The sequence below is a fragment of the Anastrepha obliqua genome, chromosome 2 (genome assembly GCF_027943255.1).
Source record: "Anastrepha obliqua isolate idAnaObli1 chromosome 2, idAnaObli1_1.0, whole genome shotgun sequence".
In the NCBI taxonomy this organism is placed as follows: Eukaryota; Metazoa; Arthropoda; class Insecta; order Diptera; family Tephritidae; genus Anastrepha; species Anastrepha obliqua.
In genome coordinates, this window is record NC_072893.1 from 26,513,709 (window position 1) to 26,528,145 (window position 14,437).

Genomic DNA, 14,437 nt, shown 5'->3' on the forward strand with positions numbered 1-14,437 from the left:
AGTTAGATCGGCTAGTTAGTTGCCTTTAATTTTTATGTGACGATTGCAAATTTCCCTCGACCATTGCTGGCAAATTTTATGGCTTCATCATCATCATTGTTTCCTTGAGTCTCTTGCGGAACAAGGGGTTGCAACTAACGCTATCTCGTCCGACGATTACTCGAGATGATGCCAATAACTAATTGGCCGAGTGTGAATACATCGTGCGGTATTCGGCTTCCGAATCTAATGTGACGTGGCAACCAAAGTTCCCCTCGCAATTTTCTTTTTCTTCATAGCTAAAAAGCAAACCTTCTAAATCTATCAGCCTTGAAAGAAAAGTGCTTGCTTATCGCGTAATGATTTTAGTTCAGTGAGGTATTCTTGCCTTGTTAAATTACATTGAAAATTGTGAAAAATAATACCACGAAAATATTCACGGTTGAACTCCATTTTTTTTTTTTTTTTTTTTTTGACGTGATGATTTTTTAACACACTGTAAATAGCTATCTGATACCCTAACTGATAACTACTCCTCTTAATAGTTATAGTTGCTCTTAAAACAAGCCAACAGCGCAAATGGTACACAATTAAATTCCAACTCTTCACAGCGAAATAATTGACAGTTTTCTATAATTTAACTCCCAGGGGAGAATTTACTTATATTTTTTTTCTTCATAAATGCAATTAATTACACAATAAACACAAAGCGTTCGAATGCAAATTTCTTCAAACAGGTACTTGAGTTTCATTCAAAAACTTAATTTCTAATCTGTTCCATAGTATTGCGCATTGTAGGAGAACTGCTCCGTTTGGCTCGCCTCCAACACAACGGAGATCAAACGCTGACCAATGCCGCCAGCCACCACATAAGCATTGCCTTCGAGGCTATCCTGTTCGCAGACGATTTCCACATAAGTGAGAACGCTGGCCGTCACCGAGTCCGATTGAGGATAAGTCAATTGAATAGTGACATCCTTCGCCACCTGATAGTTGAAGACATCGGCAGCCTGTGCAACCAAGTGATCGCCTAAAAAATGTAGTAGAAAGTGAAATTGAAAAATTGGTGGATTGAAGTGAGTGAGCGCGAGAGTGTTGAGTGAAGGGTCAGAGTAAATGCAGATATTTCATATTTTCGAGCAAAAAAGTGAAAGGAGGTATTTTTTTTTTGTATTTACTCCAGAGCAATGCCAGGCACAACTGATGCAAATGAATTTAAAATTAATTTTTAATTTTTTTTTTCTCATTTTTCAAACGTTTGGAGTCATGTAACAAGGTTTTTTTGTTTGAAGAAATATCACGTTTAATTTTTCAAAAAAAAAAAAAAAACAATGCATGTAGCTCGCTCAAAATTTTGATTATAACTGGGTATCTACTTCTGAGTGACCAAATTAATCGGTTTACTTATATTTGGAAAAACGAGTATGAAAACTTATTTTTAAATTGAAAGCGTTACTGAACTTTTGCGCCTTTTCAAATTTCAAGTACATTTTCACTTGGGCTTGGTTAAGGAAAATCAACTATTTAATTTTGACACAAATCAGTTTGAGGTTCTAAATCATTATTGAGGTGCATCTAATTTTCCTCGAAGGTAGTGACGTCATAACTTATTTGTCCCATATTTTTAGATTTGACGCAGTTGTCGTTTCGAAAACTCACCTGAAACCCGTGCGCCCAGCGTGTAGCGCACCGATTGGCTCCTTGCTTGGCTCTCCTCCTTCGTCATACGCGACAAAACCAATTCTGGATGCTGCTTCTGAAATTCACTCAGATCCGTAACAACCGTAATGTCAAGTTCTTTCTGCCCCGTTAGGCTGTTGCTGCTATCTCTGGCGACACCACCGTCCACTACGGCAATCGCCAAACAGGTGACCAGAGCAATTGAAACCACAGACGATATACGCGAATACATTTTTCTTTTTAGTAAAAAATTTATTTGATTTGAGATTACAATAAAATTGTTAGAATTTTTTAGCCGGAAATGGCACTGCTAGGAACTGTTATCAATACTGAATGACAACGCCAGGTAGCGAAAGCGACTATTTATACTGAAACAACGAGTGGCCGATTGATTGGCAATACAGAAAGATATGAAAAATTAAGTGCTTATCAAAAACAAATATAAAACACTTTCAACAGGTGCTGAAGAAATTGAAAAAAAAAAACTAACCGCAAAAAGTATGAAAACAAAATCACAACTGATAAGTGGCGCATCGCTAATGATAAGCATCGACAATACAATTAAAATTGTGAAGTTGGGGAAGGGAGTGAAGAGAGGATATGCGAAATGATAAAGTGTAATAAATTTCACTTCAATGCTATATTATTTTTTTTCGCTGAAAATGTTTTGGGGTAAATATTTATGTTTTTTTTTTTTTGCTGAAACAAAGCTGTTCTACTGTCTGTTTTTTTTTCTTTTTTTTGTCTTTTTTTTTTTTGGTTTGGCAAAAGATTAATTAACTATGATTCAGTCAAAATATACATATCTAGAAACTAGAAATATTTAGGTCTTGTACAAAAAAAATATTTCTTTGAATATTATTTGTTTTCTTAAACAAAAAAAGATGTACACCTGATTCTCTTTTTACATGAATTTGATCTAACACGAGTTAAAAAGAAGCAACAAATCTTTTGTTTTGTTTTAACGATTTTAAATATTTTATGAATTTTTCTTGAATCTAATAGAGCAAATATAGGGTCCGGCACTAGAAGTGTAACCAACTTCAGACCGCTCGCACAGCTGATACACGAGCATGGTCACTATCCAATCGGTTCCATCGCGAAAGTATTCTGGAGGTTGCTTTGAAGTCGTGGGCAGACAAACATTTCAGCGGCAGACAATGGACGTTTTAACAGGACTCGGCACCGTCTCACAAAGCTCGAGTGAACCAAGAATGGCTAAAAAACAACGTTCAGAACTTCATAACGTCCACACAATGGCTCTCAAATTCACCAGACGTGAATCCGATGGATTATTCTCGCTGGGCCATTTTGGAGAGCAAGGTCCGTACTAAAAGATTCACCAGTCTCGAGGCGCTGAAAACAGCCATTGTCCGCGAGTGGGGCAAAATACCTGGAAGTCACATTCGGGCAGCTTGCGATTCGTTTCTGGACCGTCTCAAGGTCATAGTGGTCATATCGAGAAAAAGTAAATTGATTTTTAATTTTGTATTATTTTCACAAATTTTTTACTTTCAATTGAATAAAAGTTATTTTCCCAACTTAATTTATGGTCTTTTTAATCGGTTACAGTTCGAGTGCCAGACACTGTAGAGTGAGATTTTTTTACGCATGCACGGAGCGTTTAAACTAATCTGAGGAAAAGTCTCTGTGACTCGGTAGATTTTGCTGTCGCCGTTTAATGATTTATTTCTTATAGTATACAGTGAGTCAAAAAAGTATTGGCACACTCGAAAAATCAAAAGTTCTCAGTACTATAACTTTTCTTCTAATGAAAGTATAAAAAAATAGAAAACGGTATTTTCTAAATGTATTTACAATATTTATTAGGTATCCGAACAAAAAAAAATCAATATCGACATAGGTTTACAGGCTCAACCTTGAAAGGTAAAATAAGGCACAAATTCACATCAAAAAAGTATTGGCACATTCTTTTCGTTAGCTTATGCTTTTAGGGGCGTAACGGCACACTCCCGCTTTTTTACTTATTCGTACGTTTTAGGAGTTGCATACGGTCGCAATCACTTTTGATCGTGATTTCAACGGACATGGACCAAAATGGGCCGTGGTGCTGAAATTTCCCGAGAACTACGTCAATTAATGATAAAACTAAAATAAAAATAAATAAATAATTGGTGCGTACACTTCTGTTAGGTGTTTGGCCGAGCTCCTCCACCTATTTGTGGTGTGCGTCTTGATGTTGTTCCGCAAATGGAGGGACCTACAGTTTCAAGCCGACTCCGAACGGCAGATCTTTTTATGAGGAGCTTTTCATGGCAGAAATACACTCGGAGGTTTGCCATTGCCTGCCGAGGGACGACCGCTATTAGAAAAATGTTTTTATTAATTTTGCTTTCACCGAGATTCGAACCAACGACCTCTCTGTGAATCCCGAATGGTAATCACGCACCAACCCATTCGGCTACGGCGGCCGCAATGATAAAACTACATTTAGAAAAAAAAATCCTATCGCGAAATCGGCAAACTTGTCGATAAATCAGGGTCCAGCGTTCCAAAGTAACTCCGGAGAGCAGATCTGGCCGCCCAAAAAAATTAACCGAACGACTGGAGCGAACAAAATCCAAAAGCTTCGGCTGTCAAATTGTGCGAGGCCCTGCAAAATTCATTTGAAATCAGTTTAAACCCCCAAACTGTTCAGAATACCCTATATAAGGCTGGGTATCGACGCAAACCCTTCATTTCGAAGGTAAATAAGAAAAACAGACTGGAATTTGCTAAACAGCATTTAAATAAGCCCGACGCTTTTTCGAACACCATCATATTTAATGATGAATCAAAATTCAATTTATTTGGATCAGATGGAGGACAAAAGATTTGGCGAAAGCCAAATAAAGAGCTTCAAGAGAACAACTTGCTCAAAACAGTTAAACACGGTGGAGGAAATGTGATGGTTTGGGGGTGTTTCGCGAAATCCGGTGTCGGAAAGCTCGTGCTCATAGCTGAGACAATGGATAAGCATGTGTATCGCGACATTCTTGAAGAAAATTTAAGTCCAAGTCTCGAAAAATCGGGTCCTAATGGTACAACTTGGCAATTTCAATAAGAATATGACCCAAAACATTCGTCTTATCTTGTGCAATAGTGGTTGATATAAATACTATTGCAAACAGCTTAAAACACCGCCCCAATCGCCGGGCTTAAGTCCTATTGAGCATGTGTGGCATCTTAGGGAACGGAAGGTACGATCTCACCACATAATGTCAAAGGTTTCTCTAAAAGAGGCAATAATTGCTGAATGTAGTAAAATACCACCTTCCGAAACTTCAAATCTGGTAAATAGTACGAAGAGACATTTGGAGGGCGTTATTCAGTCTAAAGGAGGACCCACAAAGTATTAGCGCGTTACAGCTTCAATGGAGCAAGCGATTACGCTACCTAGGCTAATACTTTTTTGATGTGAATTTTGGTCTTATTTAACCTTTCAAGGTTGAGCTTGTAAACCTAAGGCGAAACTAATTTTTTTTTCCTCAGGCATGTAATAAATAAGTACATTTAGAAAATACCGTTTTCTATTTTTTTATAAAGAAGAATAGAAAAGTTATAGCACTAAGAACTTTGATTTTTCGAGTGTGCCAATACTTTTTTGACTCACTGTAAATTCTTAAGTGAACTCTAAAATGCCTTTTTTTATATTGTTTTCATCCAATTCTCTTTTTACACAAGTTTTTATTTTATTTTAGTGTTTAACAGGCAACGCTGATCATGAAAGTCACAAATGTTGAAATTAAACATAAATTAATCATCAGACTATTAAATTTTTCTTATTCCTCATTCGAATTGTACGAGCTCTGCAACTTATTTCTCTTAGAGAAGCCAAGTTTTTCGCAAGTTGTTATGATCAATGCACAAATAAAATCTGTTCATTGGCGTTGGTATTCAGTATTTAATGCAATACGCGAGGTTGAAAATCACACGCAATGTTGCCAAATTTCGCAGAGCGCACTTTAGTTCTAAGTCGTCCAGCATACATGTTTGTATGTATGTACGTATGTATGTACAATATTTATCCAGCCATATTTTGTCTTCTGCATTTTATTAACCTTCGTATCTCTGCCGCCTCATTGCTACTCATTTCCGCGACCGTAGACTAATAGAGCATCGTTTGCTTAAACGAAGAACCAATTATCAGAGTGAATTATTACTTATGGGGATGTCTGCTCTACAAAGTATGTGTGCACATATGTGTATGTATGCTCTACTATTCATCGCCTTCTGTAATCCGCTAAGTCTTCTGGTAGTATTTCCGATCATGTAAAAAAATACAGAGGTATCCTTTTTTGACTCTCCATAACATTCAAACACAACAATTAGCAACATTCTTGTTTAGGATAAAATGCAAACATTTCTTGAGCAGCAGGAAGCAGAGAGAGCGGAGTTTGTGTTCTTATTACTTACGCTCATTTGCTCTCTTGTTTACAAGAATAACTGAAATTCTAGAACAAGAAGCTGGCGTAATAATGGTATTACGTCAGAATATAGTTGAATCTCACAGTCGGTGGAATATTCTGACGTTTTGTGGATTTTCATCCCGTCATTTAAATAAAAGCTAAAAAAAATATAGGCCTGAATTTTGTAATGCAGCCTTCGTTCTTTACAGAATCGAATTTTAGCTGCTCTAGTGCTCATGTATAAAAAGAAGGGTGAAAGAAAAAAAGTTCAAAATGTGTAGGCAATATCAAACTGTTAACCAGCTCTCAGAGAATTTGAAAGAACCAGCTGATTGGCTGATGTAACAGGGGTCATAGCAGCAGTTTGTTTGCGCAAAAACTAAGATTGTGTTGGTGATATATAAAATCAACGCAGGACATCCTCATATTACTTTGTTTACGTCTGAACAACAACTTATTGGACGAGTGTGTGAATTCGAGGGAAATGAGCGGACATAATTCGGCTGCCGAGTACCCGATGATGTGGCAACTGAAGTTCCTCGCACAATTACGTTTTTCACCGTAGCAGATTTGGTATCTGATTGGCAATCTATCATTCTTGTCCGGAACCCGATGGCGTGGCACCCGAAATTACTCGTGCAATTTCATTTTTCACCATAGCTGAAGGCCAAACCTGGTAATCTATCATTCTAAAAAGTCGGAGGCGTGCCCTTAGTCAGTTTGAAAAGAGTGAATTTGATTTAAATTTTTTTTTTTCACAAATATACACCTAGGAAGTTGTACATTTTTGCACTATTCGCCAACTCTGGCCGTTTCTGATTGAACGCTTACGTCATTCTTGTCACTTAATGACGGTAAAAGTCTGAATTGAGTAATTGGTCCGATGGGAACTGCTCACAATGAGTGATTAGCTTCCAAACCCACTAAACGCGCAGCAAAGCCTTCTTGGCGGGCAGTCCAAGCTTAACGATCGTTTGGGTCGACTAAACGAGATTTGACAGCGATTTTTTGAGAGCGAAGCTTTACAAAAAAGTTTTTAAATGTATCGGCTTCTAAATGTATTCTTTAATTTCCGGCATGAAATGTCAAACTTGAAATCGGGTGAAGAGGTTACTTGACTTAAAGTCGTGGTACACCCAAGCATCGAGCTTCTTCTTGATAGCAGCCTTATGTCATTGGAGCCCAACGTTTTTCTGTCTAATCTTCAATAGCTGAACAACGGAAAAGGTGCCCACATACCGCTCCGATTCCCTAATTTTTATGATTTTATCAACATTTTCGACGATTGGCCTACCAGAGCGTGGCTCATCTCCTATACAGTTATCTTGAATTGACATCCCTATTGCTAGGACATAATTATTGGAACTAACTATTTGTATTGGTAAAAAATACAAATTATTTTAGTCATCTACTCTGACCCTTTCTCTTGATCGAGTTTTCAATTTTTTTCGATCCATTTTAGAAAGCTATCATAATCAAATACCGAAGAACTTTTCTTGAAGCGCAATGTCGCCTTTTACACCTCCGAGGTAAACTTTCTACACATTAACTTTTGGCATCTCTTCAAAGGAATAGGTTTCCAATCTTCCTATACTCCTTGCCATAAATCATTGGCGAATTTGTTTGTCAAACATTAACCATAACCTCGCTCTACCAATTTTCAATGGGATTAAAGTTTTGGCTTTGTGCTGGCCAATCCAGAACAGCAACTTTTTCTTTGGAAAGCCTTTTCTCACCACTTTTGCTGTATGCTTGGTGTCGTTATCATGCATTAATTACCAATGAGTGTCACCAATTTAGTGGCATGGCCTCGAAGGAATATGGCTCTATCGCATTTTCGAGAATCAAACTTATCCAGATCGCTATTCATTTTCACTATTGGGCCAACTCCTTTCCAAGAAAATGATCCCCAAACTTTTAAGTACCCTCACCGTACGGTGAGGTCTTTGTTGTGTACCGGGGATTGAACTCTTGGTTATTTCTCCCGATAAACAAAAGTCTTCCCATCAGAAGCAATCATATAAATTTTAGTTTCGTCCATAAAAAATATTATTGGGTATGGGAATAAGTTTCCGTCCTTTCTTAGCCAAAGTTACGAATTATTTAAACAATTAAATAATCCATGATATTATGTGAAGTATGTGCCATTGGAAGCTAATATTTTACTCCATCTTTCAGGTAGCATACGGATTCCTCTGACGCAAAATTCGGGTTCTTTTGACTTGATCCATTCATTGAGCCAGTTTGCGATGCTCTCGTAAGAAATGAGCTGCTCTTCAATTAGGGCTGACTGCATTGATCGGTACAGATGGTAATCCGAAGGTGCAATGTCTGGGGAATACGGCAGGTGGCGCAAGATTTCCCAATTCAGTTCCTCTAAATATTTCTGGGCCGATTTAGCAACGTATGGCCTGGCGTTGTCATGCAGCAACCTATGGCCAGTTTGTCATGTCTAGCGTCCCACCGTCCCATTCAGGCCGCTTTTCTTTGAGAGCTCTATTCAAACATGTTAGCTGCAGTCAGTAACGATCGCCAGTAATGGTTTCAGTTGGTTTAAGGAGTTCATAATAAATGACACGCTTCTGCTCCCACCAGATGCACAACATAACCTTTGAATCATGATTTTTTTTCGTTGACGATGGGTCTGGCTCACCTGGCAAGCTCCAAAATTTTCGACGCTTAGGGTTATCATGATAGATCCATTTTTATGGCGATGCAATGCAGGAAACCTTTTCTTTTCTGCCGTTCAAGAAGCATCTTACACGTCACCAAACGTCTCTCGATATTCCTCTCCTTCAATTGATGTGGCACCCAGTTACCTGATTTCTGGACCAAACGTGCAAACGTTCGCCGACGGTTGATCTGTCAACATACAACTCTTTAGACATATCAACAAGGGTTCGACATGCGTCTTCATCCAATAATTGTCGTAGTTGAGAATTTTTCCGGTGCCCCTTCGCGATCTTTATCACTCACGTCGAAATCGCCACTTTGGAAGCGTCGAAACCACTCTTTACAAGTTGTATTTGATGGAGCGTGAATACCGTAAATATTGATCAATATACGACACGTTTCAGCCGCACTTTTCTTTGAAAGGTAATAATGAAGCATGACATCCCACAAATGCTGTTTTTTCGGGACGAACGTAAACATTTTTCACGTCAGATAAAAAAGGATCTTTACGCTTGAAACGAATGACAACAACTGCGATCGAGACCTCACATATACACCTTCAAATCACCAGTATTTTACTAGAGCGAACACAGAAATAATATCAGCAGCGACACTTCTTTTACGAGAGCGGAAACTTATTCTCATGTCCAATATTTTCCAGAATTTTACGTATTCGTTTCTATAGGGATTTTGCAATAGACAACAGTACCAGTTTTTTTCTGCTTCCGCTCCCATACAATTTATTTTGATTAAAGCGTATTCGCATAAGTCTACTAATATACATAATATATTCAGGCTATATTCCTCATTTATTTCCAGCGTAATCGCTCGTAGGCGTCTTTCGAACTTTCTTTCTTATAAGCATATTTGCGTCCGTAATAATTCATTTGATGATATTACGTCTGTTCTTGAAGCAAAAAAATTGCTAAAAAATAATCAAGTTTTGGTGTTCATGTAACCAAAAAACTTGCAAAGTAGGGGAAAGTCATGATGGAAAGAATAATTAGGTGGCGCCTATCGTGGTCCCGTTACTTTGCGCTCAGCGAATTTGACAACTAGTTACGTGATTTTAGCTCCAGTACGGCCAGATTACCATTTTCGTAACTTGATTTAGCATTTTTTTTGTTATTTTTATTATTTTTTGTCTCGGAGTTTTAGTTCTTTCTTCGTGACATTTTTCTAGATGTTCTAATTAAAATGTCATGTTTATAATTTTGTAAAATATACATTTTTTAATAATTAATTAATAATAATAATTCACTCAGTTTTATTTAGCTTTACTTTTTTTAACATCTGGTGGCATTGCCCGCGATTGCAGTTGTTGTTGGTGTTCTTCTGCTTTCAGTATCAAATCTCTCTCTCGCTAATGCAGTGTTGCCTAGCTTTGGATATAAAAACGCACTAAAATGCCCATTTAAAGTAAATAAAACACCAAATTTTTATTGAATCCCTTAAAGAACTTTATATGCGTGACAAATTGTCTTTAAAATATGCGTTTGTTTTTTAATAAATGTGTTATGCTTATGTACAATTTAATTTATGAGTTTTTTTTTTTTGTTAAGCGAGACTCTTTTGCTATATTTGAAGTTATGTAATTAGATAAGGTACTCTTTTTGTAAAAATGTCAGTATGGTTTCTTTAGTATTTTCTATTTTATTTTTACAATGAATATAACTCTTAATGCCCTATGTCTCACTAAGGATTGATGACCGGAAGAAACGATTACACCTCTATGGTTTTAATTCGCATTCAATAAATTCAAAGGCTTTTTAAAATGTGTAAAGAGGTTTTCAATCTTAAGAAGAGTTGAGAAAGGGGCATTTAATATTTTTGCATTGCCTTAAATGGAGCCAAAAATTAAATTTGCACTTTCAAATTATCAAATTTTATAGGAGTAAAAAAATTTTCATTAGCACTAAAATCTTCTCAGAGTAGCCTTTTTTAAGCTTCTTTTGTATAATAATACAGTTTTTTTTAACCTATAGTTTCGGTAGCTTTAAATTAAAAAAAAAAGAAACAAACACGAAACTTCAAAATTTTCGCATTTTAGGTATAAAAACGCACTAAATTTATTGCGAAGAGCAAATGGTTGGCAATACTGCACAACTCAGCAAACGTGACGTCACGTACGCTCTGATGGGCGCAATCTTCTTTCTATCATTCTTGGGGGAAAGTGAGAGAGCAAAATGACATTTCATTTGGAGGGGAAGTTGACAGTTTTTACTGCATACATTTTTACTTGTAAATATTCGCAAGTGAGAACAAACAGCAAACAGCAAATTGCAAAGTAAAAATAAAAATGAATCAAAATTTACGAATTGAATCAAAGTTCGTACATAATATATTTCATGCCCACTGTGCAAAGCACCGATTGGCAGGTGGCCTAATAAAAGTAATAAAAGTAAGCTTTCAATAATCACTTGAGCAATATATTACCAAACTGCCAAACGAATTTGCTTTGATTTATGTTAATTAGCTTGATTTGTTTACTAAGTGAATAACTGGCACGCATTTATCAGTAATTTTTCTAATTAGGAATCACTCCTAGATAGCCAATAAATAGTGCGATAGCCGACGTTGCCTAACTCACTTGATTGGAATTATCTAGAATTAATTTTAGTACTTAAAAAAATGCTCAGTATTAACGGATGTTACCCCTATGACTCATTCGAGAAATTCTAAGAAATCTACTTTTTTATTTAGTGGAAGTGATGCGAGTATCATAAATATATGAAGTATAGATAAGTGCCTGCTAAATCACTTCGATTGTCTTATCAATTTCATTAAATGATTCATATTTGTGATTTATGGGCATTACTATTACGACAAGACTTAACGAGTAAAGAACAATAAAAAGCTTTGTTTCCGGTAGTTTCTGAAGCGATACTTAGGACTGCACCAACGACTGTGAAATATTTGAAATTTTTATACAAACCAGTTTTTGAAATAGAAAACTCAATTTTTTTTGGATTACGCAAAAAAGCAATCATTTTTATTATTAACCCTCTCATGTCCCATGTTGCATGTACGCAACATTGTGTTTCCGAGCCTCTAACTCCCATTATTTTCTAGTTATTGTTTTAAATTTTCTTTTAAATTAGAGCTTACTGTGTTGAGAAAGCAAACAGCAAGTTGTTTGGCAGTCAGCTGTACACGCTTTCAGTCCGTAGCTATATTTGTGAGCGAGAAGTTGAAAAATTGATTTTGCAAAAAAACGGTGTTGTCAAAAAGTGGAAAAAAATTATTAAAATAATTATTTCATCCTGAAACCAACATTACTACATAAATATAGAAAGGTAAGAAGTATTTAGAAAAAAACCCTACATCAAAATATTATTTAATTTGTCTGTAATGATTTTGTTATTTTCTTGTTGCGTATGTGCAACATTAGTCTATTGTGGTAACTTTCGAAAAATATAATTTATTTCAGTTTACACTTTCTAAGATGCGCCCAAAAGGTCTGACTCAAGTTGAGATTGAAAGATTTGCCAACTTTGATTGGGATGATTCGGCTGAAGATGAAATCGAAGAAGAAGAAGATCAAAATATGGAGGAAATTATAGAGGAAACATTGAAAAATTTAGATAACAGAGCTGAAAATGTGGAAGTTGGTTTGATTGACCAAATTATTGGAAGCAAAGATGTTGAAGATTTGAATGAAAATGAAATCGTTGCATAGGAGGTAATGGAAAAAAATTGATTTCAATAGTTTGAAGTGGAGTAGTGCTGAGTTTATGGAATGTGAGACCACCTGAAAAAGTAAATTATGCAGCAATGCGGTGAAAAAACCCATAGAATATTTTAGTACTTTCTTTACGGATGAACTGTAGCTGAAAATATGTGAGGAAACGAATTTATATGCCATGCAATCAAAAGGAATACAATTGAAATGCATAAATTCGAGTTTAGTAAACAGTTGGTTGTTGTACCGCAGAGACATTGCACATACAGACGAACTGCCGAACTTTTGAACGCAAGTCAAACTACAGCTGTCGCCAAAAAGAGAGTTCGTCCATCATCACTCCTTTTGACAATGAATTCACCAGCTGCTTCTACAGGATCTGAAACAAATCCCTATATTGAAGACCCACCAAAATCACTACGACTTGATGGTTATAATCATTGGCCGGAATGGGGAACAAGAGGCAGATGCAGAGTATGCACCACTGGGTTTCCAAGATGTAAATGCAGCAAATGTAATGTGCACTTGTGTTCCAATCCGCAAAAAAACTGTTTCGTGTCTTATCATACATAAAATATAAATAAACGGCATTTGTAAAAGAAATAAACTTGTTTTTAAATATATGCCACCATTGCCCAATGTTGCATATACGCAACATCCTGTAGCTCTTGAAAAAGACACTTAGGACCTTGAAATTTTGAACAGTTAATATTGATGTTAACCCTATCTTATATATCTACTCAAAAAAATTTTAGCCCCGCCCATTTTAATTCGGGCATGAGAGGGTTAATGGAATTCGTTCATTGATGTGGCTGCCTCGGCTAGCTATGTGTTACCGCATCGAAGACTTTCATTCGTACGATATGGTTGGTTGGTTGGTTAAAGTGGTGATTCTTCCAGAATCCAACTAGCGCTTCCGCACCATTTTGTTGCCACACCCTCGTTACCAACTTTTTTAATGGTTATTTACAGCATGTCTACAGGTATCTAGTCTGTGCGGTTTAATAACCTTATTAGGTTGTTAACGTCTAAGCCAGACAGTTGTTCGAGACTCTTGAACAGCGGTTGACCCAGGGCTAACATTCTGTCCTTCCATAGGGCAGGGCATTCACAGAGAAAATGGAAGATTGTCTCCTTTTTCTCCGGTTGTTTACAACTATGACAATATGAGTTTTGAGGGATACCCATTTTGACTGCTTGTTCTCTGTTCGGCCCAAAAGCCAGTTATGACTGCCGTTAGTCTCCAGGCGTCCCGTCATTTCATGCTTATTAATGTCAACGATTGCTTGAGGTTGTAGATGGGCCATGACGTTCTACTAATTTTGCATTTCGTCTGGTCTTTCCAACTACAATCCGCGATTCGAAGGTATTTTAGGGAAATTGTACTCTTGACTGCAGCTAATGGTGTGAATACCGATACAAGAGCATTACTCATGGCAGATCCCCCTCTTGCCAGTTCATCTGCTTTTTCGTTATCTTCAATGGTCCGATGTCCTGGTACCTAGATTAAGGTAACTTTATGGTTTACACTACAATGAATACATACGGAGTGTCGTGCCTTTAAATAGGCTCTCTTCGGCGCAACACGCCTATACTAAAGGGAAGTCCACAGAAACCGCCTTACACTCACTCGTCGGGTTGGTGGAAAAAAGCTTATCAGACAAAGAGTTTGCATTGGTTGCTTTCGTAGACATAGAAGGCGCCTTCAACAATATAAATGCAAACGCCATAGTAGATTCATTAGAAGATTTTGGAGTTGAACCACACGTCGTAGCCCTGATAGAAGATATACTCATCAAAAGAAAGGTAACGGCTAAATTAGGAAGCACTACTCTAAGCAGACAGGTCTGCAGAGGCACACCGCAAGGTGGAGTCCTCTCCCCTCTTCTTTGGATCCTGGCAGTAAACTCCCTGTTGCTGACCCTGGAAAGAGGGGGTTGCCACGTCACAGCTTACGCAGATGACGTAGCAATCGCCGTTAAAGGCAAATATCCTAATACCCTTATGGATATTC

The 14,437-nt window shown here is 37.1% G+C and overlaps 1 protein-coding gene across 1 annotated transcript; it reads right to left on the reverse strand.

Annotated features, from left to right (window-relative positions):
- Positions 1-601: 601 nt before the first annotated feature.
- Positions 602-1,977, reverse strand: LOC129238756 (uncharacterized). The gene is made up of 2 exons (XM_054873917.1): positions 1,639-1,977; positions 602-1,009 (listed from the first exon to the last, which is right to left on the reverse strand). Exons 1-2 carry the CDS (start codon positions 1,889-1,891, stop codon positions 747-749), a joined length of 516 nt encoding a protein of 171 aa, XP_054729892.1. The 5' UTR covers positions 1,892-1,977; the 3' UTR covers positions 602-746.
- Between the last annotated feature and the right edge of the window lie 12,460 nt (positions 1,978-14,437).